Source organism: Hypomesus nipponensis, chromosome 18, assembly GCF_054491055.1.
Source record: "Hypomesus nipponensis isolate SF chromosome 18, ASM5449105v1, whole genome shotgun sequence".
Taxonomy (NCBI): domain Eukaryota; kingdom Metazoa; phylum Chordata; class Actinopteri; order Osmeriformes; family Osmeridae; genus Hypomesus; species Hypomesus nipponensis.
Genome location: NC_140378.1, coordinates 16,139,462 through 16,165,734, shown reverse-complemented (window position 1 = coordinate 16,165,734; position 26,273 = coordinate 16,139,462). Strand labels below are relative to the sequence as shown.

The 26,273-nt window shown below is 47.0% G+C and overlaps 1 protein-coding gene across 4 annotated transcripts in view; it reads left to right on the top strand.

Annotated features, from left to right (window-relative positions):
- Positions 1 to 26,273, top strand: part of rerea (arginine-glutamic acid dipeptide (RE) repeats a) — a 113,250-nt gene that overhangs the window by 24,676 nt on the left and 62,301 nt on the right. For 3 of the 4 annotated variants that reach the window (XM_084679974.1, XM_084679976.1, XM_084679973.1), the window contains one exon: positions 23,849 to 24,326. In XM_084679974.1, the coding sequence (XP_084536100.1) occupies positions 23,993 to 24,326 (334 nt within the window). In that variant the 5' untranslated portion in view covers positions 23,849 to 23,992. Of the gene's footprint in view, positions 1 to 5,619; positions 5,820 to 23,848; positions 24,327 to 26,273 lie in introns of those variants that run through there. The other variant, XM_084679975.1, reaches the window with a different exon arrangement.

The window sequence follows — 26,273 nt, the reverse complement described above, 5'->3', positions numbered from 1 at the left end:
ACTCCCCAAACCATCCCTCCCCTTGAATTTAAAGCCCATTGAAGCCATTGGCAAGTTTGAAAAGTTACGTGGGAGTGACTTCCAAACGGGTGTAGTTTCATTCCATAAATTTTATACTGTATATATATATATATATATATATATATATATAAATAAATATATATATATATATATATAAATTGGATCCAGAGACTATCAAACGCACACTGTGTTTATTTCTCTTTCTCTCTCTTTGTTCACAAAGCTCCGGCTGAAACATAAACTTCCCCTGTGCAGGCCAGCTCTCAGCCTCTCAGAGCAAGAACAGTCCCAGTCCTCAGAATGTGTTTTCAGAGCAGGAGCTCAGCTGAAATGCTCTTTTATTCAACAGGGATGAATGTGGGCCTGTTTTGCCTGGGGATTCAGACACACAGACAGCCCATGTGAGTGCTCTAAGAATGTCTGTGAACGTGGAAAATCAGGAGCTTTAGTGAAGTAGCACCTGAGGTGTTCTCTCTCTCTTTCTCTCCGTGTGTGTGTGTGTGTGTCTATGATTGTGCACATGCATGTTCTGTCATGCACAAGCAGTTGATTTACGTGGGACATACAAACACAGGCACCGTGGTCCCGTTTTACAATTTGTTCCTTGTGAAAGCTATAACTGGGGGTTCATTTACATAGTCCTATTTGATGACAAGCGCATTAACCAACATGAAGAAAAGTGTTAAATAACTCAAAGTCTGCAGATGAGCTGTGGACCTCCCTCGTTGTGGAACAAAACTCCTGGGCTTCTTCTCATCCAGTTGATCAATCTGTTTACCAGGTGGCTGCCTACCATCTGGGATACTCTTCAGTTATGGAGATTTTCTTTCATACCCAATACTTTTAACAAATGTTTTAAAAACATTGAGTCTTGCCCGCCAAAGTTTCTGTATCTTGCCAGTGCAAAGAAAACACACACATACACAGGTGTCTTGGTTTCAATGTTGTGTGCTTGGCAAATGCAACCTGTGAAAGGCTAAACAAACAAGATAGCAGTAGAGGCCTGGACCTTCACCCAGTTGCCCTGAAGTGAAATAACATTCTGTGGCTTCCCTCACACTTTACCACTGTGTTAATGATCCCACATAAAGGCTTGCTAGGTAGGTAGCGCTCTAATTAGTGTCTTACAATGGGCTAGTTTCTGCCTTTGTCTGGCAGGATTGTCTTGAAAGCATATCTTGATTTGGATCGCCGCTTTTGTCACTTGCAGAGAGTCGTTTGCTACCACATATGAAGTTGTTGTCTATTCTTTTGTTGCTTGTTTCATTGTGCTCGCTTCTTTTCAGAAGGTATGCCACCATTTTGAGTTGAAATGGGAGTCAGATGGGAGTCAGATGGCTGAACGGTGAGGGAGTCGGGCTAGTAATCAGAAGGTTGCTGGGTCGATTCCCCACCGTGCCAAATGACATTGTGTCCTTGGGTAAGGCACTTCACCCTACTTGCCTCAGGGGGGAATGTCCCTGTACTTACTGTAAGTCGCTCTGGATAAGAGCGTCTGCTAAATGACTAAATGTAAATGTAGACACCTCCCTGCACATCTATACCTGGGTTTCAGTCTAGAAGCCTATTTGTTCAGACCATGTGTAATGAATTATTCTCTCTTGAATTGCTTGGTCTGGAATTATCTGGAAGGATATTTTTATTGCTTCCCTTTTCTGTCCCTGGGCTGGTCTGTGTTTTAATTAGTCGTGTAAGACCTTTTTTCCCCTCTGGATTCCCCAAACTTGTAAAGTACTGCAAAGACACCGTGAAGGCTAAAAGGCCAGTGAGTTAGTTGAAGCCAGTCTTTTCCTGCCTGCCAACAGAAGGGGCCCATCAGCCTGTGCTGTGTGTGAGGAACAGTAAATTCAAGCAGCCGTCCCCCATGCCTTTGTTCCCGGTGGGAATGGGACCCTAGGCAAAGACAGGGACAAAGTTATCATTTTAACAACCGCTTCAATCCGGTTTAGAAAACCACCTTGACTTTTTTATATACCATAATGTCTTATGTGGGCGCAATCCCCCAAAAAATCCCACTGAGTGATTTATTACAAAAAAAACAAAAGGATATCACAAGACTGTATTTTATACCAACTCTTTAAGTTAATTTGTTACATCGTTTTAGACGTAGTCATGTGTTTGCAACAGGCCCCTCCTTACTCCTCTCGCTTAACAAGACTGTTTTCTGTCTGAGGATCCTTTTTTATTCCCCCTCTTCACTTCTACTTGTCTGTTCATCCCTGGTGTATGTTTTAAATGAAGTTACTAGATACAAGTGTTTTCGAGGCCAGGGCCTCTGAGCCCTGCCAAGTCTCTCAGAAGCTTGGCTCACTCAACCATGTCACCTTTTTTTTGTTGTTGTTTCAGCTACTGGCTGACTTATTTGTATTGCCCAGCGCTTTCTCTCTCGTCTAGTGTCTCTAAGCAGCAGCTTGTTCTCCCTCCCCAGTAAGGACTAATCAGGCAAAACTAAACACAGCTTGAGAGCCCCCCCCTCCCTCTTTTGTTAACTATTCATTTTTAATGAGAATAATGTATACAGAGTTCGGTAAAATCTTGATGGAATCGTCTCGGTACGGAGATAGCAGACAAAGGAGAGGATGGTCTGGAGAAGTGGCACACTTGCGGTTGCAGCTACTCTGGTATTTTGTTTAAGAAGGAGGAAATGTTTTCCCTTTGTTCTTTTGAACATGACAGTTGATATATTAGTCTGTTTTCCAATTTCCTGTGGCCTGTTTCTTGTTTTTTTTTTTTTTTTCATTTCTTCAATGTCTTGCAGGGTATTTTCCTTTAATACCACAAGGAAACAATAACATTACATAAGGTGTCATTTTTACTCTTTGGAGCAAAAGCTCCATTATGTTACAATTCATTTCCACTGAACTCCAAGGAAGAGCCACAAAGTAACCAAATCTGTAGAGGGAGGGAGTGCTTGGTAGCTCAGGGAAAAGGTATTGTGATGGGACGTTTGAATGCAGAACAGAATTGAATAGACACAGTCAGCTTCCCAGATACATGCTTAGGCCTGTAGAATGTGGAGTGCTTTGCTTGTAACTGCACCGGTTGTCTCCTTTCATTATCGGTTAATGGAGCCCAACTTGACACAGCCATGTGATAAACAGAGGAGCTGTGAAATCCTGGAGGTGGAGTTCTCGTCTGCCTGATAATGGGATCTCATCTGTTGAAGAGGCAGCTTGCTCATGCTGGAGTAGTCAGTTCTCCCTCCCTGCCTGCCTGCCTGCCTGCCTGCCTGCCTGCCTGCCTGCCTGCCTGCCTGCCTGCCTGCCTGCCTGCCTGCCTCCCTCCCTCCCTCCCTCCCTCCCTCCCTCCCTCCCTCCCTCCCTCCCTCCCTCCCTCCCTCCCTCCCTCCCTCCCTCCCTCCCTCCCTCCCTCCCTCCCTCCCTCCCTCCCTCCCTCCCTCCCTCCCTCCCTCCCTCCCTCCCTCCCTCCCTCCCTCCCTCCCTCCCTCCCTCCCTCCCTCCCTCCCTCCCTCCCTCCCTCCCTCCCTCCCTCCCTCCCTCCCTCCCTCCCTCCCTCCCTCCCTCCCTCCCTCCCTCCCTCCCTCCCTCCCTCCCTCCCTCCCTCCCTCCCTCCCTCCCTCCCTCCCTCCCTCCCTCCCTCCCTCCCTCCCTCCCTCCCTCCCTCCCTCCCTCCCTCCCTCCCTCCCTCCCTCCCTGCCAGGGGATTCAGATAATTTACCCCCGCTGCTGTCACAGGTCAACTTAAGCCCCACAAACCTATAGACATGGTTAGCAGTAAAGAACACAGGACACTCTCTGTGTTTTGGACAAATGATCTTGCGTGAATATGGTCATAATATTTCGAAAGGTTGAAATTGTGTTCATTTTATGTTCCTTGTCATGCTAGTGGTTAGTTTCCGGCACATTGCTAATTTAGGATGTTAATGTGGGAGTCACAGGCTGGTTTTTCCTTTCTCTTAAAACCATGGCCATGTGAGAAGAATGGAAAATCTGACTTTTTATGATTCGGGTGTGTGTAAATATATTAAACATTGACACCCTGTGTCAATGTAACCTACACTAACTCTGTAAAGGCTACTGGAGGTGCCTACTAGACTAGAGTATGGTGTCAGGTTTGCTATTCTTGTGTGAGAGGGAGCAGGGGTCTCTCTGCAAACTGTTTGCCAGCATTCTGAATCGCAAGGGAGCCCCCCTCCTCCTCCCCTCCTCTTTTGAAAGGAAGACAGGCAACATGGTTTGTAGCACAATAAAGGACCCCCATACCACCCTCAACTCAATTCCTATTGATCCATTGCTTACAGCCTCTTTGCCTTGTGGGGCTCAGTGCAGAATAGCCCAACGTGTTGGGTATTTGCTTTGGTTAATTGGAATTTGAGCTGGTTTTAGACTATGTAATGTATCTGCTTGTTTTGTGAAATGAAAATCTTCCTATTAATTTATGACCTGACTTAATACAGTGCATCATTGTTTTTTCTTCCTCTGTGGAAGGGGCGGGGGAGATTTTCAGATTTGATTTATTAAGTCAGTAGGGATTTACATTGAGAGAAAATGATTTGTTTTTCTGTAATGAGAACAATGCATATTTTTTGAACTCAGAAGAGAAATGTCATTTAATAATTACAATCATTACATTGAATCAAAATTAACTTGCATACAATTATTGAAGGACTCAGAGGCTCTGACTTGTATCTTTTTAGAATGTTGTTTTGTTGGATTGCCTCTGTCACTCGAAATGGATGGACTGACTAATTAATTCATTATCTTATGCAAATGAGCTCTTAGCCAAAGTCAGTTGAATATCTCATACCTAATTTTTTTTTATTCTTTCTGTTTGTACTCATGTTTTTATACTGACAAATGAGCAATATGCGGCCAGCCTGTCCAGTGCATATGTCTGAAATGTTAATTCGTAAACATCTACGTCCTGTGTATGGGTGTAATGACAACGGTTGATTATGCAAAGAGCTTACTCGTTTAGTAGTGGCTTAATTTGAGGACTGTAGTTTTATTGGCGTGATGCTGTTGCAGCGCCTCGTCAGTGTTACTTTAATATTCCTTACTGCAGCTATGTAAGTGAACCGTTGATCTCGTCGGGATCTACTTCGTGTTTGAACATCTTGCTTACCGATGCAGTTTCAAACACACCATATCCCAATGGGTAACCATCAATCACTATACCCATTGGCGTTCCTTTGTCCCGACGGTAATTTGAATCCAGTCCATGTTTTTGTTTTGCTCCTTTTTTGCGTGGGGGGGGGGGGGGGGGGGGTTGGAAGGGGGGTAATTCTCCTTCACTAGTGTCTGGATAAAGAAAGACTAGGTCAGCCATGTGGATGCGTCTGTTGAACAGCTGAAGGGGGGGTTACAGAGACCGAGGGAGCGATAGAGAGAACGTGGAGTGTGTTCATATGAAAGGGGGAGCGAGGGGGAGAGCGCGCGCGCGTGTGGAAAAAGGAAGCGGAGCCTGTAAACGGCGAACTCACTGATTTCCTACCCTACTACAGCACTGAATCTAGCTGTATACTTTTCATATTAACAGTATCAGCAGCAGCAACACGGCGAAAGGGAATCAAAGCAGCCGTGTGTCTTCGGAAAGAGTGCCTCGGCGATTTGTACGTGAATATATTAGTAAAGTGAGATCGTCTTTTGTTGAAGCAAGTGCTCGTCCTTCTGTACTAGCAGAGGCTCTGTAAAGGATAAAGTGTCTATGTGATATTGTTCAGTCCTGGTTCTTGGATTTGGCCCGGGCCAAGAAGTTCGGCGGGTCATATCTGGCAAGGATTGCCTTTTGAAGTTGTTTGCGGCACTCGTTGGAACTCTAGATCATCAGACTGGCGGGTGAGTAGTGCATACCAAAAAAAAAAAGATGGGGGAGTAGGAAGGGGGAGATGTATAGGGGGGATAAAGAGATGGAATGTTGATTATAATAATGATTACATCACGACTTACAAATTATGTTTACTAGAAGTTATTCAAATTTGATAACATTTGAAAGGGGAAGCGCGTGTGACCTCAAGTCAAATGTTTTTGACTGTTGGAGCGAGCTGAAAGTTGGCTGCATTGTTGTAAAACTTGGCTCTTCCACTGAGCTCACTGGAGTGTGAAACAGACCTTCAAGAAACCCCTATGACCTAGCCTTTAAAGCGTTTTAAAAATGAGATTAATGTGGAAATAATGATGCATCATGGAAGCATAAGAAGTTAGGGCTAATCTTAAAACGCTTGCTAACAATGTAGTTTAGGCCTATTTATATTTTGTAATCAAAACAAACAAACAAACTAAAAAAAACGTGTCCAATCCTCTTTGATGACGATTCTTTAAAAGTAAATGTCTATCGTTGTGTGAAACTGCTCGAGTTTTCCATATTTGGTAGGCCATTTGTGTATGTTGTGTACTACACATGTCAAACATTGATGTAGCACTGTTTACACAAGCAAACTGGAATAACAGTAGAGGTTATGGCGAGCCTGCTTGACTAGTAGCCTACTTGTGCAGGACCACCAAATTAACTTGACTTCCCTCTTCAGCACCTCAGAGGCTATGAACTCTGCCCTGAGCACATGCAGCTCCCACTATGGGGGAGTGGTGTGTGCGTGTAGTGAAAAGAGCAAGAGGAGATGGAGGATGGGGGTGGGGTGGGGTTAGGGATTTGAAAGCAGACTACAGTATTTGTCTGATAGTCAGCTTATCTGATGTGTTTTTCATGTGTAGTGGAGATGTGTTTGAGTCTGTTTACTCAAATTGCTGTAGGATTGGTCAAATACTTAATTTTCATGTGACTGCGGTCAGTTTGTTTGACCGTCAAGGATTTCGTTGTTTCTTTTAGATTGAAAGTCAAACGAGGTAAAGCAGCTGTCTGTTTATACCATGTTTATAAACCTCTGCTAACATAGACACAAAGCACCCCACTCTTTTTTAAAAGGGGAAAGAAATCTGATGTTCATATGTAAGGCTCGTTCTCAAGTGCTAGGCCTAATCTTCAATGTCCCCAGTTTCCCTGGGCATTTTGTGTGCGTCTCCTGTTAACAGAAGTGACCTCTAGCTTAATGATTCAGATGTGATTAATCTACTTGAGTGGGGCGACACTCCTACTAATGCATGGCACAAGGACCGGGGAGATAATGGATGGGAGATAAAGATGGACTTTCTCTCTCTCCTGAATTATATAAAGGTGCTCTGCATGTGTATAAGGAATGTGTACATATGAAGGATCTTAAGATGTCTGTCCATTTTTATATATTTTTCTTCTAATACTGTAGCAGCATCTTTTGGGGTTGCAGTGGTTTTCTTACGTAGTGCTCTTCCAGTAGTTCAAAGGTTCATGTGGTTATCAGATAGACTCATTGAATTGTAAAATGGAAATCTGTAAACCGGCATACTTTGGGCAGATTGTTGTATCTTACATTTACAGTTAGATTTCTTACAGTTGTTCTATATTAACAGCAACTCTATAGCAAAGACTGGAAACCTCAAAATGTCAACAACATAAACTTAAATTCCTGTTCAGTATGTGGTCAAAGTATCTTAACCTCACTGATGACTCAAGTAGGCTAGTTTTATGACATAAGAGCCCATTTCCTGTCATTGAGGTGTTGATACAGTGTCCATGTAGGCCTGTCGTCCTAGCAACATGGACACTACTACACATGATAACATTCCTATTAGTGTGATGGTAATTAGAATAAATGGCTTTGATCAAGCCTCATGGATCACTGTCTAAACATAATAGGTCAATTTAAACACTCAAATATATGATCTCCGCATTAGTCTTGTTTGAATTGTAAGGCAAAGCACACAGGCCCAAGCGTTGGTTTTGTTCTACAGAGGAAACATGGTACGATTTTAGACATTTTCCCTAGAGGTAAGACATCAGTGTAGTTTCACTACAGAAAACTGAATTAGAGAGGAAGTGGTCAATCCCCTTAATAGGGTTGTGTACAAGAGCTTTGGAGGGATGCAATGAGGGAATTATAAAGGACTGCAAGACAAGAGATGGATACAGTGGCTGATATGCCATCTTTAATTCATGGCATTACAGGCATAAGCTCTGTCTTTGTGGGGCCCATAGTCATGGATGGCATCTACGTGGGAATATAATGCTCAGTGCAATATGATCTTTGTTTGTACATCCTACATTGTCCTGTCAATTCAAGGAAGCGCGAGGAACCCTTAGTAAATGACTTCACATGCCAGAGAGTAACTTCTCATCATAACAGAAACACACAGCCGTCCTGTCCCAGAGGATGCAGCGAGCCCAGTCTCACCTCGATGGAATCAGAGGGACCATAGACAGATCAAAGGGGCTGTTTCCAGCCTGAAACACACACACACACACAGATTCTTTATAAAGTGGGTTGCAACGGTTCAGTTGTCGCTTGGAGGCAGCTGAGTGTTGACAGGGCAATGTTGAAATGTTGGTTAATCTACTGGCATGATAGTACTGGGATTACACTGCATTTCTGTCTGTGTGATGGCAATTCATCGGCGCATTGAAGAGACTAGTGGTTGTCTTTGTCTCTGGTTTTGAACAGCGTGATGTAACGTGTAAGGAATCAGTGAAAGAGCCGTTGTAATTGATCTGATGTTGGTCCCCCCCCCATCCTCATTGTTTTTGGTGTATTGAGTTCACTGGATCGGAATATTGTCTTTGTTTAGATTTCAATTATTCAAATTTTTTATAACACGCTCTAACAAAAAAAAACTGTTGAAGTTAAACCCGGTCTCTCTTGACTGCTGATTTTCTAAACCCCCACCCCACTCAGATGCCCCTCCCACCCCTCTTCCCTCACTCCAGAAATCTGAGAGCCGCCAGGTCATAAAGGAAGGCGGAAAATCAATGAGCAGTCATGGCTTCCACGGCTTTGTTGGTGCCCATTTCATCCTCGCCTCAGAGTGAGGCACCAAGCTTGAAGACTGATGTCGAATTTCTGAGCTCTTTCATTCTGAGAGATGGATTTTCAAACTCTCGATGGAGTAGCCTGTGCTTACATGGCTTTGACCCAGTGTCCTTGTCGACTATCTTGCTGGGTGATTTATTTAAGAGTTTGTACAGTATGCGTATTGTAACATCTCTTTATATGGTCAGTAAAGATGGGTCTAAGTACAGCCTCTGTTCGCACTTCATTAGGCAGCTCATGCGCCTGTGTAATAAGAATATAATTATCATGCCATTAAAACTATTCAAATTTCCTTATTTAGTCTTTGCTTAGCTGTTACTCTTTATTGCAGTATTAATACAGTTGAGTGGGTTTGGTATTGTAATGGAGACTAATCGCATAGACTTATGTTTTACTTCTCTTGATCAACTGTTGTTTCTACAATACTTACTGCAATAACCTTCTGTTTAACCTGCTTACCACATCAGCCTGTTTAATGTGATCTTAAGCAGTCTGATCAAGAACCAGGCGGGTTTCTCTCCTGGGGGGGTATGGACTGGGTTGAAGGTCACTGGGAATGTGGAGAAAAGCTTGGGGTTGTCTTGCAAAATTGGATCTGCTTCTTGTGTGCATAGAGAAATGACTTGAGTTGCGTTAAATTAACGTCTGCCTATGGTGGAGAGAATAGTGGGAATTTAGGATAATTGAAAAATGTTCCTTTACTCTCCAACCTTAAAGCAGCTGAGCTCTTTGGAGGGCACTTTCACACATTTTAAGTGAGGGACATCTGGCCGTGTTAATTCAGTGCATGGTCATAAAGTGGAATGACGGTCCCCACAGGCCTGCCTGCCTTCTGAAGACTGTCTGATAAAGCCTCTGTCCCCACTGCCTGTCCACTGCAGCCATGTCTCCACCTCCCCCATGTCCCCACCACTGACCCCCTGTCTCCATGTCCCCTCCACTGACCCCCTGTCTCCATGTCCCCTCCACTGACCCCCTGTCTCCATGTCCCCTCCACTGACCCCCTGTCTCCATGTCCCCTCCACTGACCCCCTGTCTCCATGTCCCCTCCACTGACCCCCTGTCTCCATGTCCCCTCCACTGACCCCCTGTCTCCATGTCCCCTCCACTGACCCCCTGTCTCCATGTCCCCTCCACTGACCCCCTGTCTCCATGTCCCCTCCACTGACCCCCTGTCTCCATGTCCCCTCCACTGACCCCCTGTCTCCATGTCCCCTCCACTGACCCCCTGTCTCCATGTCCCCTCCACTGACCCCCTGTCTCCATGTCCCCTCCACTGACCCCCTGTCTCCATGTCCCCTCCACTGACCCCCTGTCTCCATGTCCCCTCCACTGACGGCCCCTCTGACGGGGGCCGTTACACAAGAGGAGCGGTCATGCCCTCACCAGTGTCACCGTGAGAGAGGAATCATGCTATGAAATTTAAACACCTCTGATCTTTATCACGGGAGAGTGGGGGAGATGAAATGACAGTACATAAACGGTGAAATATGTCCGCATGAGATGGGAGAGAATAGAAGGGAAACATGACAGGGTGGTAATATAGTTATTTTTTTATTGACTGCTCCAGTTTCATTTAGTTATTGCGACAAAGTGCGGGGTCGGATGCTGCGCTACATCTTGCAGGCTAATTGCACAGCTAACCACACCCTAACAGACACACAGCCTAGTCTTTAGACAGAGTAAATGATATCATTAGTAATGGTGTATATCAGCTGTCTGTGTGTGTTTGGTGTTTGATGAAAGCAGAGCTGCTAGGTCGTTCCTTCTCGTGGGGTAACACGCATCCTGCGGCTGTACATCATCACCCTTGGAAACAAATAATCAAATGACAGATTTCTAAAGAATCAGCAGGGATGTATGCATGCTTTCATATCCTATTTGAGTGAGTAAACATTTAATGTGGATGAATGTATCACAGTTTTATTTATGCATAGAATCTGCTGTTAAGTCTGAATTATACATTGGCCTGATGAATAATGCATCAGCCCCGCTCCTTAATGATTACTTGCCAGGCAGTGAATGGTAATATTTGCTGATAAATTTACTCATTGATCTTGCCTGTGTTTTACCAGTTGTGTAGCAGCACTAGTCAAACTCTGGCTGCTTTTTAGTTACTCATCTAATGAGAAGTTGTGATTATTGTCACGGTTAAAGAAATGAATAAAACAAAAACGATGTGTATAGGTTAAGCCAGTGAAACCCTCCTGAATCTATCTTTACCAGTGTCAACAGCCGCCTACCCAAGTAAAATATTTATATTAGCTCTCTAGTCTCTGTCTCCAGTCAACTTCCCCTTTTGCTTTAATAAATCATCATTTTATGTCTTTAGCGTAAAAGGATATCATCCATAGGCATCAAATGATCAGTTTGCAGTTATGGATTTTTGTCAGGCTTAATGTCAATTCCTTTGTTTGACGGTGTCACACTAAATTCATGTCTGTTTAAACTTGTATTCAACAAAAGGTATTTGATACCTTACTTATCAGCGACCTTAAAAGCACTCTGGGAGAGAGAACATTGACACATTAGCAGCATAAGACTAAAAGACATAAGAAGATCCCTGCATTGCCTAAGCCTCAAACCGTTACCCAGTAGTACTGGGCAGATATTAGCTGTCCACACAATGAGATAACATTGACCAGTAGTCCCCCACTCATTCGATGAATCCTCTGGGGTCGTTCCTTTTTTCATTTGTCACCCTAGCAACATGGATAGTGAAAACGCAGCCTACCCATCTGGACAAAAAGATTTGTCCTCATCACTTAAGCTGAAATGTAGGCGTCCTATTGTTGAGCTGTTTTACACAAGTGGAAGAGGAACTGTTTCTACTTACCCTGGTTCACGCAACCCTGTTATTGTAACCTTATGTTCTGCAGAATCCACTAGATGCCTGCATTCGACAAGCTTTTGCTCATCACTTTGAGTGCGGCCGCGTAGGCGAGATGTAGCAATTCAACTTTGACTCTGTGGAGAATCAAAGCTTGTTCACTGCACTAATACAAACTGCTGCCTGCTATCCTTTTGTTATCTGTAAGACTGGACGGGTCCAGTTAGAGCACACTGGGGCAGACGGTGCACGTGTCATCATAATAGTACCTTCCATCTGATCCACTGAGGACCCTTGTCGTCCGTATTCCTTGAGATAATTGGGTGGATGGTGAGAGCTGCCCAAGGCATTGTGGGAGGGCTGATCTTTCTGAGCGGGCGCATCATTCCATTTTTTCCCCTTAAAGACACGCTAATGGCTAAGCTCGATGTGTGTCGATGTTTAAGTTAACTAGTGTTAATTCGGAAGAGGATTTAATGGTCTCCATTGGTGAGGGGAGCTGAAGCAATCAACGAAAGGCTTGTCTGCGGTGGAGAGTAATTGATTTTGCTGGCGGTGTTTCTCCCAGAGTAGAGATGACTGCACAATTCAGATATGTAAACAAGAGCAGGCCGGGGGTTGATACGCCAAAGTAAAACCCTCCTCCGGTTTCTCTTGATCAGACTTCAGAGTGAAAATAAGACCTCAAAGCTCCGATGGGCTTTGGTTTTGTCTCGCCACCAGCTAGCGTGTCGCACATGCAAATCCACACTCTGAGATGAGGGGCATCTTGAGGAAATCATGAACTAACGTAGTGCACCCAAAGACAAAGGAAGACTTACAGACAACAGATGCTGAAAGTGTTTCAATCTGCTTATTGGAGCATGACTCTTGGTTTAGAGCAGCCAAGGAACTCAATGTATTCATGGTTGACAGTAATGCTCCTGCTTTGCTATGCACTGTTTGTTAACCCAAAGACCCATTTAACATATTTGTAATATTTATTTCATGTTTATATATTCATTTGTTTTCGACCTAAAGCCTTTAGGGCTGAGAACACAGGGTATCTGGTTACATGTTCAAACTCGTTTTTTTTCCACCTTCAGAGCCTTCAGCCACATGACCTGAAGGGCATTTTGTGGTGTGACATGCTGACGTTATATACTGTTGTATAAATCACCTTGTGAAGGGTTGATTGATTGGGTGTTTGGCTAAGTCGTTTTAGTTTTTGTGACAAGTTGAATTTCTTTTCTTTCTGAACTTGATTTTCCAACATCATCCTGTGAAGCAAAACAAACACTTTGCACAAAATTCAACATCCACAGCTTGCTCAAATATTGAAAGAACCGTTTCCTAAGTAAGGACAAAATCTCTAAGCCATTACTCACGTCCTATCGTTCAACATACAGCGCTGAAAAAAAATTAACAGCCCAAACCACAAGAACAACACAAGGGTCATGAAGCGGAAGGAAGCCCTTAACAGTCTAACAAGGGGCCTTGGTTAACTGCACTTCAAAATGGAGTCCTTTGATATCAGATTCTTAAGCATCAAAACAAGGTGGTTGCAGACAGCACTCTCCTCACAAACACACGTAGTTTCCCCTTGGTGGAGTGGAAGATCTTTCTCCTGATAGTCTTTGCAGATACAGGTATTCCCGTGGGAGTGTTGTTGAGGGATTTCTACAGTTCTGCTGCTCGCTGATTAAAGAAACACTTGTAGATAATCCCACTGAATAAACGGGCTCTTTGTTGTGAGGAAGGGGTGGGGTGTGGGGAGAGGAGGGTGGGGTGTGGGGAGAGGAGGGTGGGGGGTGGGAAGAGGAGGGTGGGGGGTGGGGAGAGGAGGGTGGTGTGGGGAGAGGAGGGTGGGGGGTGGGGAGAAGAGGGTTAAAAAAAAAAAAAAGGAAAAAAAGAAAAGCAGAGATTTGGATTTTTAAATGCTTATCACCTCGGTATGATCCGCCACTCTGCCAGGATAAATATTTAATGATGTGGGGGTGGGGCGGGGCTGAAATGGAGCTGTTACAGACTGCTAGTGAGAAATGAGGATTCTATTAATACACTCCATACTATCCCATAAAGTAATGACACTGATAGTCAGCCCAAGGTTATTAGAGAGAGAGGGGAGTGGTGTTGCTGTGTTTGTGTTTAGGAGACTGCTTTTTCTCATACTGCAGTGGCATAACTGAGGCATGTGCAAGTATGTGAATCCCTTTTGTTCAACTGAGGGTCATGTCGCTCTACAGGCATGGATGTTGTCTGCCGTTGTGTTCTTTCTGAAACCAAGGCCAAGCACTTCAACTGTAAAAAGTCATCTTGCATGAAGATTCTCATTGTTGCATACAAGCAATATTATTTAGCATCAACACCCACCACAATGAAGCGATCACATTGCAAAGGCACAATAATCCAAACATCAATGTTTTGCAACAGCGGTTTATTACAATTGTAATCAATAGTGTGGGGTTGTTATTGTATCAGTCCTGCTCACATGCTTGAGCAGTCGCCTTAGCGGTTAAGGTGCTGCTGGCTAGCGTTTTCATTAATCAACCATACTGAAGTTGAAGACGGTATCAAGACAGTGTTTTTTGAACCAGTTAAGATTTGTGATTCACCCTGTTGACTCATTACACGATGACTGCGGAAACGCAATTACTCCTGCTTCCTAACACCTTGGTCGCCCATCTCCCCGGCGCTCTCCCCCAGCTCCGAGTCCTCGCTGTGCACACCAACCGCCTTTCGTCTCTGCCAGGGAAATACTCGCTCAACATGGCGAGTCCTCCAGGCACTTCCGATCCCTGCTATTGAACTAGCAGCTGCCTCCCTCCCACCCCATCTTCACAGATGAGTGCCAGGATCAATGGATCTCTTTAGTGCAAATCTGATTTGATCAGCACTGCCTTCTGTACTGCTGATCAGAGATGTAGACCATTTCCCCCGTCGGTGTGACGGGGGCAGAGGGGGGGGGTTGGGCGAAATGCAATGGAGTCGCTGCCGTCCGATAGGCCCAGATATCTTTGTCTCCTTCAGATTCCAGAGCTGTGTATTAGGAGGGATTTCGTATTCATTATTGAGTTGTTGGTTCAGGCGGCGGGGGGGGGGGGGGGAGGGGCTCCAGGAGGCTGGCGAGGACGGGGAAGTGCTGCGTTCACTGATACGGACGTTCTGCTGATTGTAGCAGGAATGTAGCCTCTTCTCAAGCAGGGCAACGGCTGGCATCATAAATAAGACTGAGGGCATGTTTTCAGACGGATGATCTGTCTCTCCGTGTGATCGTGTGGAGATGGATAGCTGGAGAGGAAGAGAAACAGGGGTTGAAGGGCATATTGACCCCCTTGTTTTGAAAAGCAAAGCGCCAGCCTTTCCGGTGCCCCCGTGTTCCCCATTAATTATTGTTTGATGCTAATAAAGGGAGGAGGGGGGAGGGGCCTCTCTAAAACATAATTATTCATTGCAGCGTTTGTCTAGAAGAGCCCCATCCCATCCCCCCCTTGCCTCTCTCTTTCTCTCTCTCTCTGTCTCTCTCTTGTCTTTTCTCTCCTCTTCTCTCCCTGTGGCTCTCAGAGGAAAGAGAAGCAGCCTGTCAGTTTAGTGTGCCGGGCAAAGATGTCCCCTCAGCCTTTTAAGGGGGGGGGGGGGGGGGATAGGAGGGGACCGGGGTGAAGGGCGCCATTTGCCCAAGTGATATATGAGGGGAGACAGCAATATATGTAAGGAGCTGCTGAAAGAAAGATAGGAGAAGGTCAAGGCACATTACACTCCAGCCATTTATACAGCTCAGCATATAGTCTGGCCCTGCACTGCAAATACAGTCCCTCACCAGTACCACTGGGGCCTTCTCTGCTTGGTCAATGCCCTACTCATTTCGATTGACACGTGTGTATACACCCCGTATGAATGCAGCACTGTGGCAAAATGGACTCTCAGTGGCTTTTTATAAGCTTGCAGATGCATTGGCAAGCTATTTTAACAAGGCTGTAGCTGCTAGCTACCTCCCCAACCTGCCCTCCCAGATTTCCACACAGTTTGCCTCAGCCGTGGCAGAGAGAGAGAGAGAGACACTTGAGGGTGATTTCCTATGCATGAGCGCAGCATATGGTGTGCATGCACACAAAGGAGGCAGGGGATGACTCAACTATTGCATAGCATAACATTAAGCTAGCAGTGGGCAGCAGTGGTCATTAAACGTCTTTAGAGGAATTCATGTTCTCCTTTGGCTGACCTTCGGGGTTTAACCCTCAGATGGGGGGAAAAAAAGAAGATAAATATTAATTTCCCTGAACATTGTCTATAGTATATCAAGAATGCCATCCTTCAGGTTGTCCATTTGTTAATCTATTGCTTTTTTTTTTTTCCTCTCTCTGACGAAATATCCCAGAAGCCAGTCACTTTGGTGAAGCACCTCAGCTTAACAATAGCATTCCAGGAACTAACTGCGCTCATGCACTTTTTTTGTCATCCAACTGCCAGCGTTGGGGCTCCTGTTGCAGGACACTCAGCAGGGATGTCTTCTCCCAGTGGAAGCTCTGTTGTGAACCCAAAGCTCTTCTTTTGTTTCGTTTTTTTTTTTTGTCCTCGTGCACATTGACAGATGTGATGTGTAATGCGATACATGACAGTTGTTGGGCATTATGAAATGATGAACAAATCTGCAGGCTGTGTGCTGTAGACACAGCATACTATCAGTTAGGGATCAAGTCTCCATTTCACACATGAACAGGCCGAGTTAATCTGCTGATCGCTACTGTACGCCACACAGAAACGACACTGTTTCTCCTACACCCCAAACCCTGTTCTGGGAGCCTGGCTCTGGTGTGTTTTGTAAACGCCTGATTCTCCTTTCACCGTCAGAATGTATTTTTAGGTTTGTTTGTGAATGTGCTTGTGTCACTATGCATGGTTTTCGGCTTGGCGCAACTATGTAACCATAATTGTGTAACCCATGTTAGTGCGTTGTGTATAATTATGCATCTGTGTGTTTGCGTGTGTCTGCATGCGTGTGTTCGTGCCTGTGTGTTTGCGTGTGTCTGCATGTGTGTGTTAGCAGCACACTGTTGGTTGTGCTAAGATGCTGCTGCTGTTACAGTCCCAGTCAATGCATGTTTTATGAGTTGTCCTGAGAGGATAGGGAGACTCAGAGCTCAGGTCCTGCCTGTTCCAGCAGCGCTTTCATTAACCCCCGCCACCCCCACCACCCTGCTCATCCTACCCCCACCACCCCACTCCTCCTACCCCCACCACCCCGCTCCTCCTTCCCCCACCACCCCACTCCTCCTACCCCTACCACCCTGGTCCTCCTACCCCCACTACCCTGGTCCTCCTACCCCCACCACCCTGGTCCTCCTACCCCCACTACCCTGGTCCTCCTACCCCCACTACCCTGCTCCTCCTACCCCCACTACCCTGGTCCTCCTTCCCCCACCACCCTGCTCCTCCTTCCCCCACCACCCTGGTCCTCCTACCCCCACCACCCTGCTCCTCCTTCCCCCACCACCCTGGTCCTCCTTCCCCCACCACCCTGCTCATCCTACCCCCACCACCCCGCTCCTCCTTCCCCCACCACCCTGCTCCTCCTACCCCCACCACCCTGCTCATCCTACCCCCACCACCCCGCTCCCCCTTCCCCCACCACCCTGCTCCTCCTTCCCCCACCACCCTGCTCATCCTACCCCCACCACCCTGCTCATCCTACCCCCTCCTACCAAAAAAAAGGCAGCTTTTTTTGGACTGAAAGGAAACTCTTTCAGAATGATATTTACAACGTGGCCTTGTCTGTGGCTATAGTTTCAAGGGCTGTGAGAGCCTGCAGAGTTCTCACAGACCCATGATTCATGTCACCCCCTCTGAAGCCCAGCACACGGCGCCCTCTCCTCTGATGCCCGTCCCCACTGCACTGCCCACAGATGGAGCACCACGTGCAGGAACAGTGAACACTGTCCCAAGTCAGCGCTCTCTCTGCCCCCTTTCTTCCTGACCCCCCCCCCCCCCTCTCTCGCCCCCCTTCCCTAATCAAACAAGCAGGAAATGTTCACTTTCAGTGTAATTGTAGTGATCACATCTTTGCTTTTTAGGCATTCTGGGCTGGTGCTAGTTTGGTGGAGACAGGCTTGAAATTAGCTGGGAGGCTTGCCTACAGACAAAGGATGTGGTTCCTAAATAATCTAGTTGTGTTTTAAAGCCAGTTGCCTGGCGGTGGTGGAGGTTAGCAGCTTCAGGAGCAGCCCATTGGTTCCCCGTCCCCCCGAAACAAAAGCCCTCCCTAATTAGAGGTAATACCATCCTGTGGTATCTTGGGTGGAGGTGCTTTTGGCCTCGGTCGTGGTTTGTGTGTGAGTTGAGTGTGCGTTTTTGAATGTCGGGCTTGTCCCCCCCCCCCCCCTTTACTCCACCCCGGCCATCTGCTCAAGGATTGGAGAGGAGGGCACCACCAGATAGATAAATAATTTAGGCGGAAAAATAGTTTTGCGTGCTGACCTAATGGCTTTGTTTCTGGGATCTACTCTCCAAGACGTCCTCCTCCAATTGCCCCCCCCCCCCCCCCCCCCCCTTGCCGAGTGCTGTCAGTTTGAAACCGTGGCGCTGTTTATCTGTCAGCCTGATCTATTCCTGTTTGCCTTCCTCAGTTGTTGTTGGAGCAGCAACATTGTGTTGCATTATGATTAAAGTAGCTGGAGGATGTAGGACAGTGTTATGAATACATTTTCTTTGTCTCTCATTTGAGCTACCAGTCTGTATGGGCTTGATGGATGGGATCGTTAAGCTGATAGACAGATGGGGTGGGGGTGGGGGGGTATTTTAAAAGCTGAGGAGCTAAGAAAATTGTGAGAGATTGACACCTTGAATATTCAAAATCTTATGAGTCTTCCTGTACGACGTACACTAGGGTAACAAAATAACAACCGCCCCAAAAAATGATTAGGCGATAAATAGGCTCCGTATCTGATTAGCAAACACAAATAGTTCCTTCTCCTTTTTCTCCTGTGTGAGAGCTAACCCTCTGAGGGGTTCCTTTAAGAGAAAGGTAGACTTGTCTTCTAGCAGTGATAAAATAACTCGGTAGTTTTGTAACATGAATCTCTAATATTTTGCATAAGCAACGTGCGGTCCTAGAACTACGCTACGCTATTTTGATGTGAAGGTGTTTCCCTCGTATAATTTAAAAACCTGTTTTCAAATCTTCCAACCATAGCCTTATTTCTTGTCAAAGGAGTGCCACAAAGGTAGTTAAAAGCTCTTTAGATCAGACTTCTTCATGTTACAAAGCCTGCTCCCAGTTTTGTGCTGAAAGGTAATTAAAAGGTAGTCAGATCACCAAGCGTTGGTTTCTGTCACAGACCTCCCATCCTCGAGACAAATGCTTCATTACCCACCACTACATGTGAGAGCCTCATCTTTTAGTGAAATGTGAAGTGCCACAACTGACAACAGCGTCATTCTCCTCAGGAGCTGTGTCAAAGGTAGCCGGCTGAAAATAGCTAACAGAGGTTATGGTCCAGTCAGACAAATCGGGTGAGAGATGTTCTGTAGTAGGCAACCTGGTCAGGGAAATCCAAGCTGCTGATAATGGATGTGCTGAGCTGTGAAGCTGTTCCCTCAGGGCTGTTTGAATCTCTGAGAGCCACACATTGAGGGGGAAAGGAGATTTAGGGGCTAGAAGTTTACTGAAGAAATGCTTTAGCCTGGGTGGGGCTCCAAAACGTTGTTGTGGTTCACACTACCGTTGGCAGTTGTGATTGGCAATCCACGTGATGTGTGTGTGTGTGAATATATATATATATATATATATTTATGTATTTTTTGCTTTTGCTTTAATGGTTATGTTGCCATTCCATATTCTTTCTTGGTTTACCATCTATGTGGAAAAAAAGAGGACATTTTACTTGACTTGAGTAGTCTCAAGGCATGTGTAAATCTTGTATGTTTTAACGCCTCCAGCTATCAACCCATGCACCTCTGCTACCTCTGAACCAACATACTGTATGGAAACTATAAATAGGGCTTCAGAGAATGTAGAGCCCGCAGAGGAAGGAAGACGGTTGCTCGTCAGTGAATTCAAGGAACAAGTGGAGCAGACAAGTGTCTTTGCCCTGCCAGAGCAGAACCAAAGGAAGAGAGAGAGAGAGAGACGCTCAGAGAGAGAGACGCTCAGAGAGAGAGACGCTCAGAGAGAGAGACGCTCAGAGAGAGACGCTCAGAGAGAGAGACGCTCAGAGAGAGAGACGCTCAGAGAGAGAGACGCTCAGAGAGAGAGACGCTCAGAGAGAGAGACGCTCAGAGAGAGAGAGACGCTCAGAGAGAGAGAGACGCTCAGAGAGAGAGAGAGAGAGAGAGAGAGAGAGAGAGAGAGAGAGAGAGAGAGAGAGAGAGAGAGAGAGAGAGAGAGAGAGAGAGAGAGAGAGAGAGAGAGAGAGAGAGAGAGAGAGAGAGAGAGAGAGAGAGAGAGAGAGAGAGAGAGAGAGAGAGAGAGAGAGAGAGAGAGAGAGAGAGAGAGAGAGAGAGAGAGAGAGAGAGAGAGAGAGAGAGAGAGAGAGAGAGGAAAAGAGGCTATGATTCACCAGGTAACACAAAGCACAGGGAGCTGTAGAGAGATAGGGAGGGAGACCACTGAGAATCCCCTCTGAAGCGCCTCCCTTGCCTCCAGCAGAGCCTTTCATTGTGCTGGTGTTTCAGGAGGTTGGATATCAGCTTAGATTAGTCTGAGGTAAAGTGTTGAAACTGACATAACGTGTTCTGCGCTATATGAACATCCTGATGGCCAGTGACGGCAGATCTACGGTGTGAATCGTGTCAGCTTCAGTCACCGTTACCTCTGCATGTGTGATCGTGCTAACATTGTTCTACTAATCAGTATTCGTGTGAGTGTTTAACGCAATCCCTCTGCAAAGCCTGCCTCATCCTGGCCAATCAAATACTTGGCTGCTTCATAATTCTCTGATTGAATAAGCTCTCGAGTCGTTCGGTCTCAATCGTCGAGTCTCGATAGCACCATTTTGGCTCTTGCTTTTCTTCAGGTACTGCGTTGCTCCTACACGACTGGCCCAGAAAAAGCACTCATTCCTGCCTTTTATTTCATGTGCCTGCAACTTGAATCATCAAACAGTTCATAACCCTTAATAATCAATTAGTCCATTAGAGAAGCCTTGGTGCCGTGCCTCCCCAGCAGCTTCTCATCCCGGCTCAACCTGGCCAAATGGGTGTTTATCCGGAGCTAGGTTTTGATGGCAAGCACAGAGAGAATGCGAATGTGTATTTGAGTAATGTGGGAGTGATTTGAATGAATAAAACATGGTTCCTTAAAAGCTCAGTGTAGAAAGGGAAAGAGAGAAGGAGGGAGTGAGAATAAAGGGAGGGAGGGAGGGAGGGAGGGGGGGGGAGACCAGAAAAAAAAAACCCTCAGTGTTTGTAATGGAGACCTGCTGTGTGGCCACTGTGGGGGATGATGTGTTAATAGAGACAGAACTGTGCGGTTCTCAGGCCAAAGGTCTAATTTAGACGCTTTTGGAAAAGAGAAATGTATTTTGCCCAGGCACGGCTGGCTGCTACCCCTCCACCCCATTGCACTAATGTTGGATCAGGCTAGCTGCCTTCGGCCAGCCTTCCCTACAGCCGCAACCCCCGCTCCGCCTCTTCTCTTTTCCATTAAGACAGCTGGTATCTTTCAAAGGGTCCTGCCCCCGTGATTGATGGGTAATAGCTGCAAGCCTCACCTGGCCCTTCACAGCATTATTCACAGGCCAGGTGGCGGTTGAGGCTAGCGCTTTTGTTAGCGGCGTCGGCGTCGACTGAGCGGCAACTTCTCCAGTCATTAAACAGCGATACGTTACCCCCATTTCATTTCCTCCATCTCCGTGGCTCACGTTTCGGCTGGAGTCACTTGACTCCTGGTTCCCTCCCTTGATTTGATTTGAATTCCCTCGTTTTAAGGTGCTCAGACGGAGAGGAGCAGCCTCAGCACATCCGCCGAGAGCAGCCTTTTCGTTTGAACGCTTCCTGAACGCTGCTAGGTTTTTGATTGAGGGAGCGTGATCCGAGCAGGGAGCAGGACGCTGTGCTTCGACTCAGGAGGTCCAGCAGAGCGAGGATTAGAGCTCTGGTATCAAATAATACCTCGGTCAATATTTTGCCATCCCTCACACCTCTAGGCTGTGTATGTAGACACCAGAGGGGTGTGATATGTATTTTGGCCGAGTGGTGAGGAGTGTGTGTGTGTGTGTGGCTGCGTGCAAGATAACCCCAGAGAAAGAGAGTGTGTGTGTGTGTGTGTGTGTGTGTGTGTGTGTGTGTGTGGCTGACCGTGAGTCTGCGCGTGCACACACGCCTGTGAGTGGAAACGGCCCAGCGGTCGCCGTGGTAACTCATCATTAGGTGATTAATAGGGCCGTGACGACGGCGCAGTGTAATCAGCCCTGGTGTTTGTGTTGAAGCTGACGACAAGAGCAGCTGCCCTGTCAGTTGGCGGCTCCTCACCAGTTGACAGGCCGCCGTCGAGGACCGCCGTCGTCAAGCCCCTCGCCTCGCCTGCCAACAGCCATCCCCCCTCTCTTTCTCTCTCTGTCTCTCTGTCCGTCTCTCTCTCTCTGTCTCTCGCTCTCTCTCTCTCGGTCTCAGTCTCTCCCTGTTCTCTTCATAACCTTCACAAACATGAAACGGGGCTCCTCACAAACACACAGTACAATTTTCACCTCAGCCTCCCTCTCCCTGGCTGTCCCAGGCTAAAGCTGCTGTTGCGGCAGCGCTAACTGTGGTGCTGATTGCCAGGTCTGGCCCCTCAGGGGGCTGTAATAGCTATTTCTAGTTAATCTGTAGTAGGGGGGTGAAAGCAAACACTGGCAAGTAAGTGAGAACCTGCCTGTGTAGTGGCTGTGTGTAGTAGCAGCCTGTGTAGTGGCTGTGTGTAGTAGCAGCCTGTGTAGTGGCTGTGTGTAGTAGCAGCCTGTGTAGTGGCTGTGTGTAGTAGCAGCCTGTGTAGTGGCTGTGTGTAGTAGCAGCCTGTGTGGTGGCTGTGTGTAGTAGCAGCCTATGTAGTGGCTGTGTGTAGTAGCAGCCTGTGTAGTGGCTGTGTGTAGTAGCAGCCTGTGTAGTGGCTGTGTGTAGTAGCAGCCTGTGTAGTGGCTGTGTGTAGTAGCAATGTACTTCAATCAGCCTGCTCTCAAGCATCCTGTCTGGGAGGGCTTCAGGACTGTTTTATTATTACAATGGTAGCCTGAGAGGCTATTTGGTAGCTCTCTATTTTGGCTGAATGCTGATGGCTGGCTAACCGTAGCAGTTAGCCGTGGTAAATCACTGGCTCTCTCTCAGCTGCCTCCCTGCCAGTGGATTGCCATGTTCTCTCCTCCAGAGCTGTCAGTCCACATTAGCATGGAGATGATGGTTAGCCGTAGCTACATAGCTGGGGTGGAGTACTCCCCTCAGCCAGAATGCAATTACACACACACACACACACACACATACACACACACATACACACAGGGCTGTGGTTAGCGAGCTACACTGAGCCCATTTCAACCCCACCTGCTAAACGGCTCTCCTGAGGCATTGTCAAGGAGGAGTCCAGCAGCACAATGCTGAAAAGGCCCAGCTAGACATGGCCTTTCCTGAGGAATCCCACAGCCTGTAAGCCTGATATACTCAACCGAGAGCAGCAACAGAGCCCCTTTTGAAGACGATACAGTGGGGAATCCTGTTTAGGTCATTGTGTGAGAATACATGTAGCGCCTCTCTCTCTCTCTCTTTCTATACCTCTCTTTCTCTCTCTATTCCCCTCTCTTCTTCCTCTCAGCAACAAGGCGTGCGGTAGAAAAGGCAGCTTGAAGGTTGTGTTCTTTTCATAGAAGTGTTCAGGGCCCTCCTGAGAATACTTGGCAGGCTGTGGAGGAGAGTGCTAACAATTACTCTGAGGTTAAGGAGAGCCAGCACAGCTCATTGCCTGACATCTATTGGCTAATCGAAAGGCTTTTGTCACCGTCATTATTTTTTTCTTCCCCCGACCATTCACTCAAATGTATCTACAGGCCAGAATGATCAAACAGCAGTAATGATTTTCAGAAGGGATTAAAAAACAAAACACCTAAACGCTTAATGTTTCCCGTGAATGCAGGTATGGTGTCAGTGACCTGGTAGGGTGTCGCTAATCCCTGCCTCTCTTTGTCCTTTATCTCCAGCTCTTCTGAAACGCTGGGGTTGTTGGTGTGGCCGAATTTTCCCTGGATTTGACCGGTAAATTCAGAAGACTGAAGCCCAGGCTCACAGTCTACCTTTCACGGAGGCCCAGCCGTGAGAGGACTGAGGAAGGTACGTGGCGAATCATGACGGCCGACAAAGACAAAGAGAAGGAGAAGGAGAGGGATAGGGACCGGGACAGAGAGCGGCCAGACAAGCGGGACAAGACCCGCGGCGAGGCGGAGAGCGCGCGGCCCCGCCGCAGCTGCACGCTGGAGGGCGGCGGCGCCAAGAACTACGCCGAGAGCGACCACAGCGAGGACGACGACAACGAGAACGCCGGCGGCGCCGCCACCGCCGAGGAGCTTGGGAAGAAGGGCAAGAAGAAGATGCCCAAGAAGAAGTCGCGCTACGAGCGCACGGAGAACGGAGAGATCACCTCCTTCATCACGGAGGACGACATCGTTTACAGACCTGGTGGTGAGTACGAGTTGTGGGTTTTCTATTGGTCCACACCATGTATGGTCATTGGCGATAGGCTCATTGAAGAGGTACTTTCGGAGCGCTGTGTTGTCCCCAATTACAGATTTCTAATCTTGGTGCTTTCGGCTAAAGTGATTACATCACCTTTAACCCCCCCAGCCATCCCATGCTGTCAGGGTACAGGCCAAATATTATACGGCAAATGTTTTCAGGCGGTTTACGCTTGGCATCCCAACTAATACCCGAGTGTCAGTACTAGATCTCTGGATAGCTGCAGACTTCAAATAAACCAGCTTTAGTAATCCCCCAGGCCTCATACCCATTGTACAGTAGTACGTCGCATGGTCGATGCTCTATGATGAAAATGTATAAACTTGTTTCCTGGAGAGAGAGCAGAGGTACTGTAAGAGATCTATATTACACCCGCACCCACCAACCCGCAAACACACACCCACACACAAGACTGTAAAGAGACGTAACCTTTTCCCAGGCTGTAAACATGGCCTCTCCTTCACCCACTGTTTATAAATTGGTTGTACACCGGACTGAAGGGGGGGGAAATGTCAACACTGGGAAGCGAGCGGAAGGCAGTGAGCTAACGCTATCTAGCCCTCTCCTCTCTCCACTGATCTCTCCATAGCATCCCAGAGCCCTGGGGCCCGAATCATCACTGCTGTGTCGTTCATTTATCTTTCAGGCGATGGGGAAAGGTCAGGGAGTGACGCAGCCGCGCGGTCACAATGCTTAGCAGTTTAACGCTAAGACGTTGAAAATTACAACCGGACGATGTTAGCCTGCCTTCGTTTCTCCTAGTAGAACATAACCACCCCCCCCCCCCCCCCATCGCTCATCTTCTGCTAAAGAGATGTGCTGCCCTCAAGTAGGTGCAGTGGAACATGCCGAGCCCCCGCCTCCACCCCACCCCTAGCAGTGTGTAATCTCGTTGGCTGAATTATCTCTCTGCCGGTATCAGGGAGGTCCTTGGAAGAGCTGTCGCGCTGACACTGGAAAGTGAAGCCTCGTTGTTCCCCTGTCATGGACTCCATTGAACCTTTTCTCTCTGCATTTAATGTTTAATAAAGAGAGGGAGAAGAGAGAGAGAGAGCGAGCGAGCGAGCAAGAAAGGGAGTGATGGATTGAGGGAGAGAGAGGGAGAGAGATATGGAGAGAGCAGCTCTGGTTTGTGTCCTAGTCAGCGAAGCGGTGACCAGCGGAAGCAGTCAGTCACTTCAATTAAACATTCAGGAGGCACATAAACAAACCCGTCCGGGCATGTTAGCCAGGGCGCGTCTTTTTATTTATGATCTGAACGTGCTTTAAGCCAATAACGTCACATGTTTATACTTTCTGATTTGTCACACCCAGTTTTTGTTCAGTTTCTTTTCTCTTTTCAATTAGCAATTTGTTCAAAGCTGACGAGACTAATGTGGCCCAGCAGAACCTTGATGGCCGTTCTCTTTGTGTTTTGCCTTAGTAAGGACAAAGCTTTGGATTAAAGGAGGAGAGCCTGGATGAGGTCTGTAACTCTGACTGTCCACCAGTGTGTCATTTACCTCCTATTGTCAACACCGACATCCCTCACTGTGGAGTCTGACCTCACGCTGTCTGCTCGGGTTATTGTCCAGGTGAAGAACTCGGCTCTGTATTGTATTGGGTGTGTGTCTTTGTGTGTGTGTTTGTTTCCGTGTTTTTCCGTGTGTGTGTGTGTATTTTTATCTTCCTGCCTGGTCATTTGCAGCAGCCTTACAGCAATCAGATTTGGTTTGCGTGGCTTAAGCAGGCACAAAGCCTGGAATGGATTATGCTTTGCTAAATGTTAAATCCCTTTATACTCGTCTAGTGACACACAATATGTAAAACTGACCACCCTCCGAGAGGGATTTACACAGACCTAGACAGAGAGCGAGGGGCGGGAGAGGGGGATGATGAAGAGAGAGACAGAGA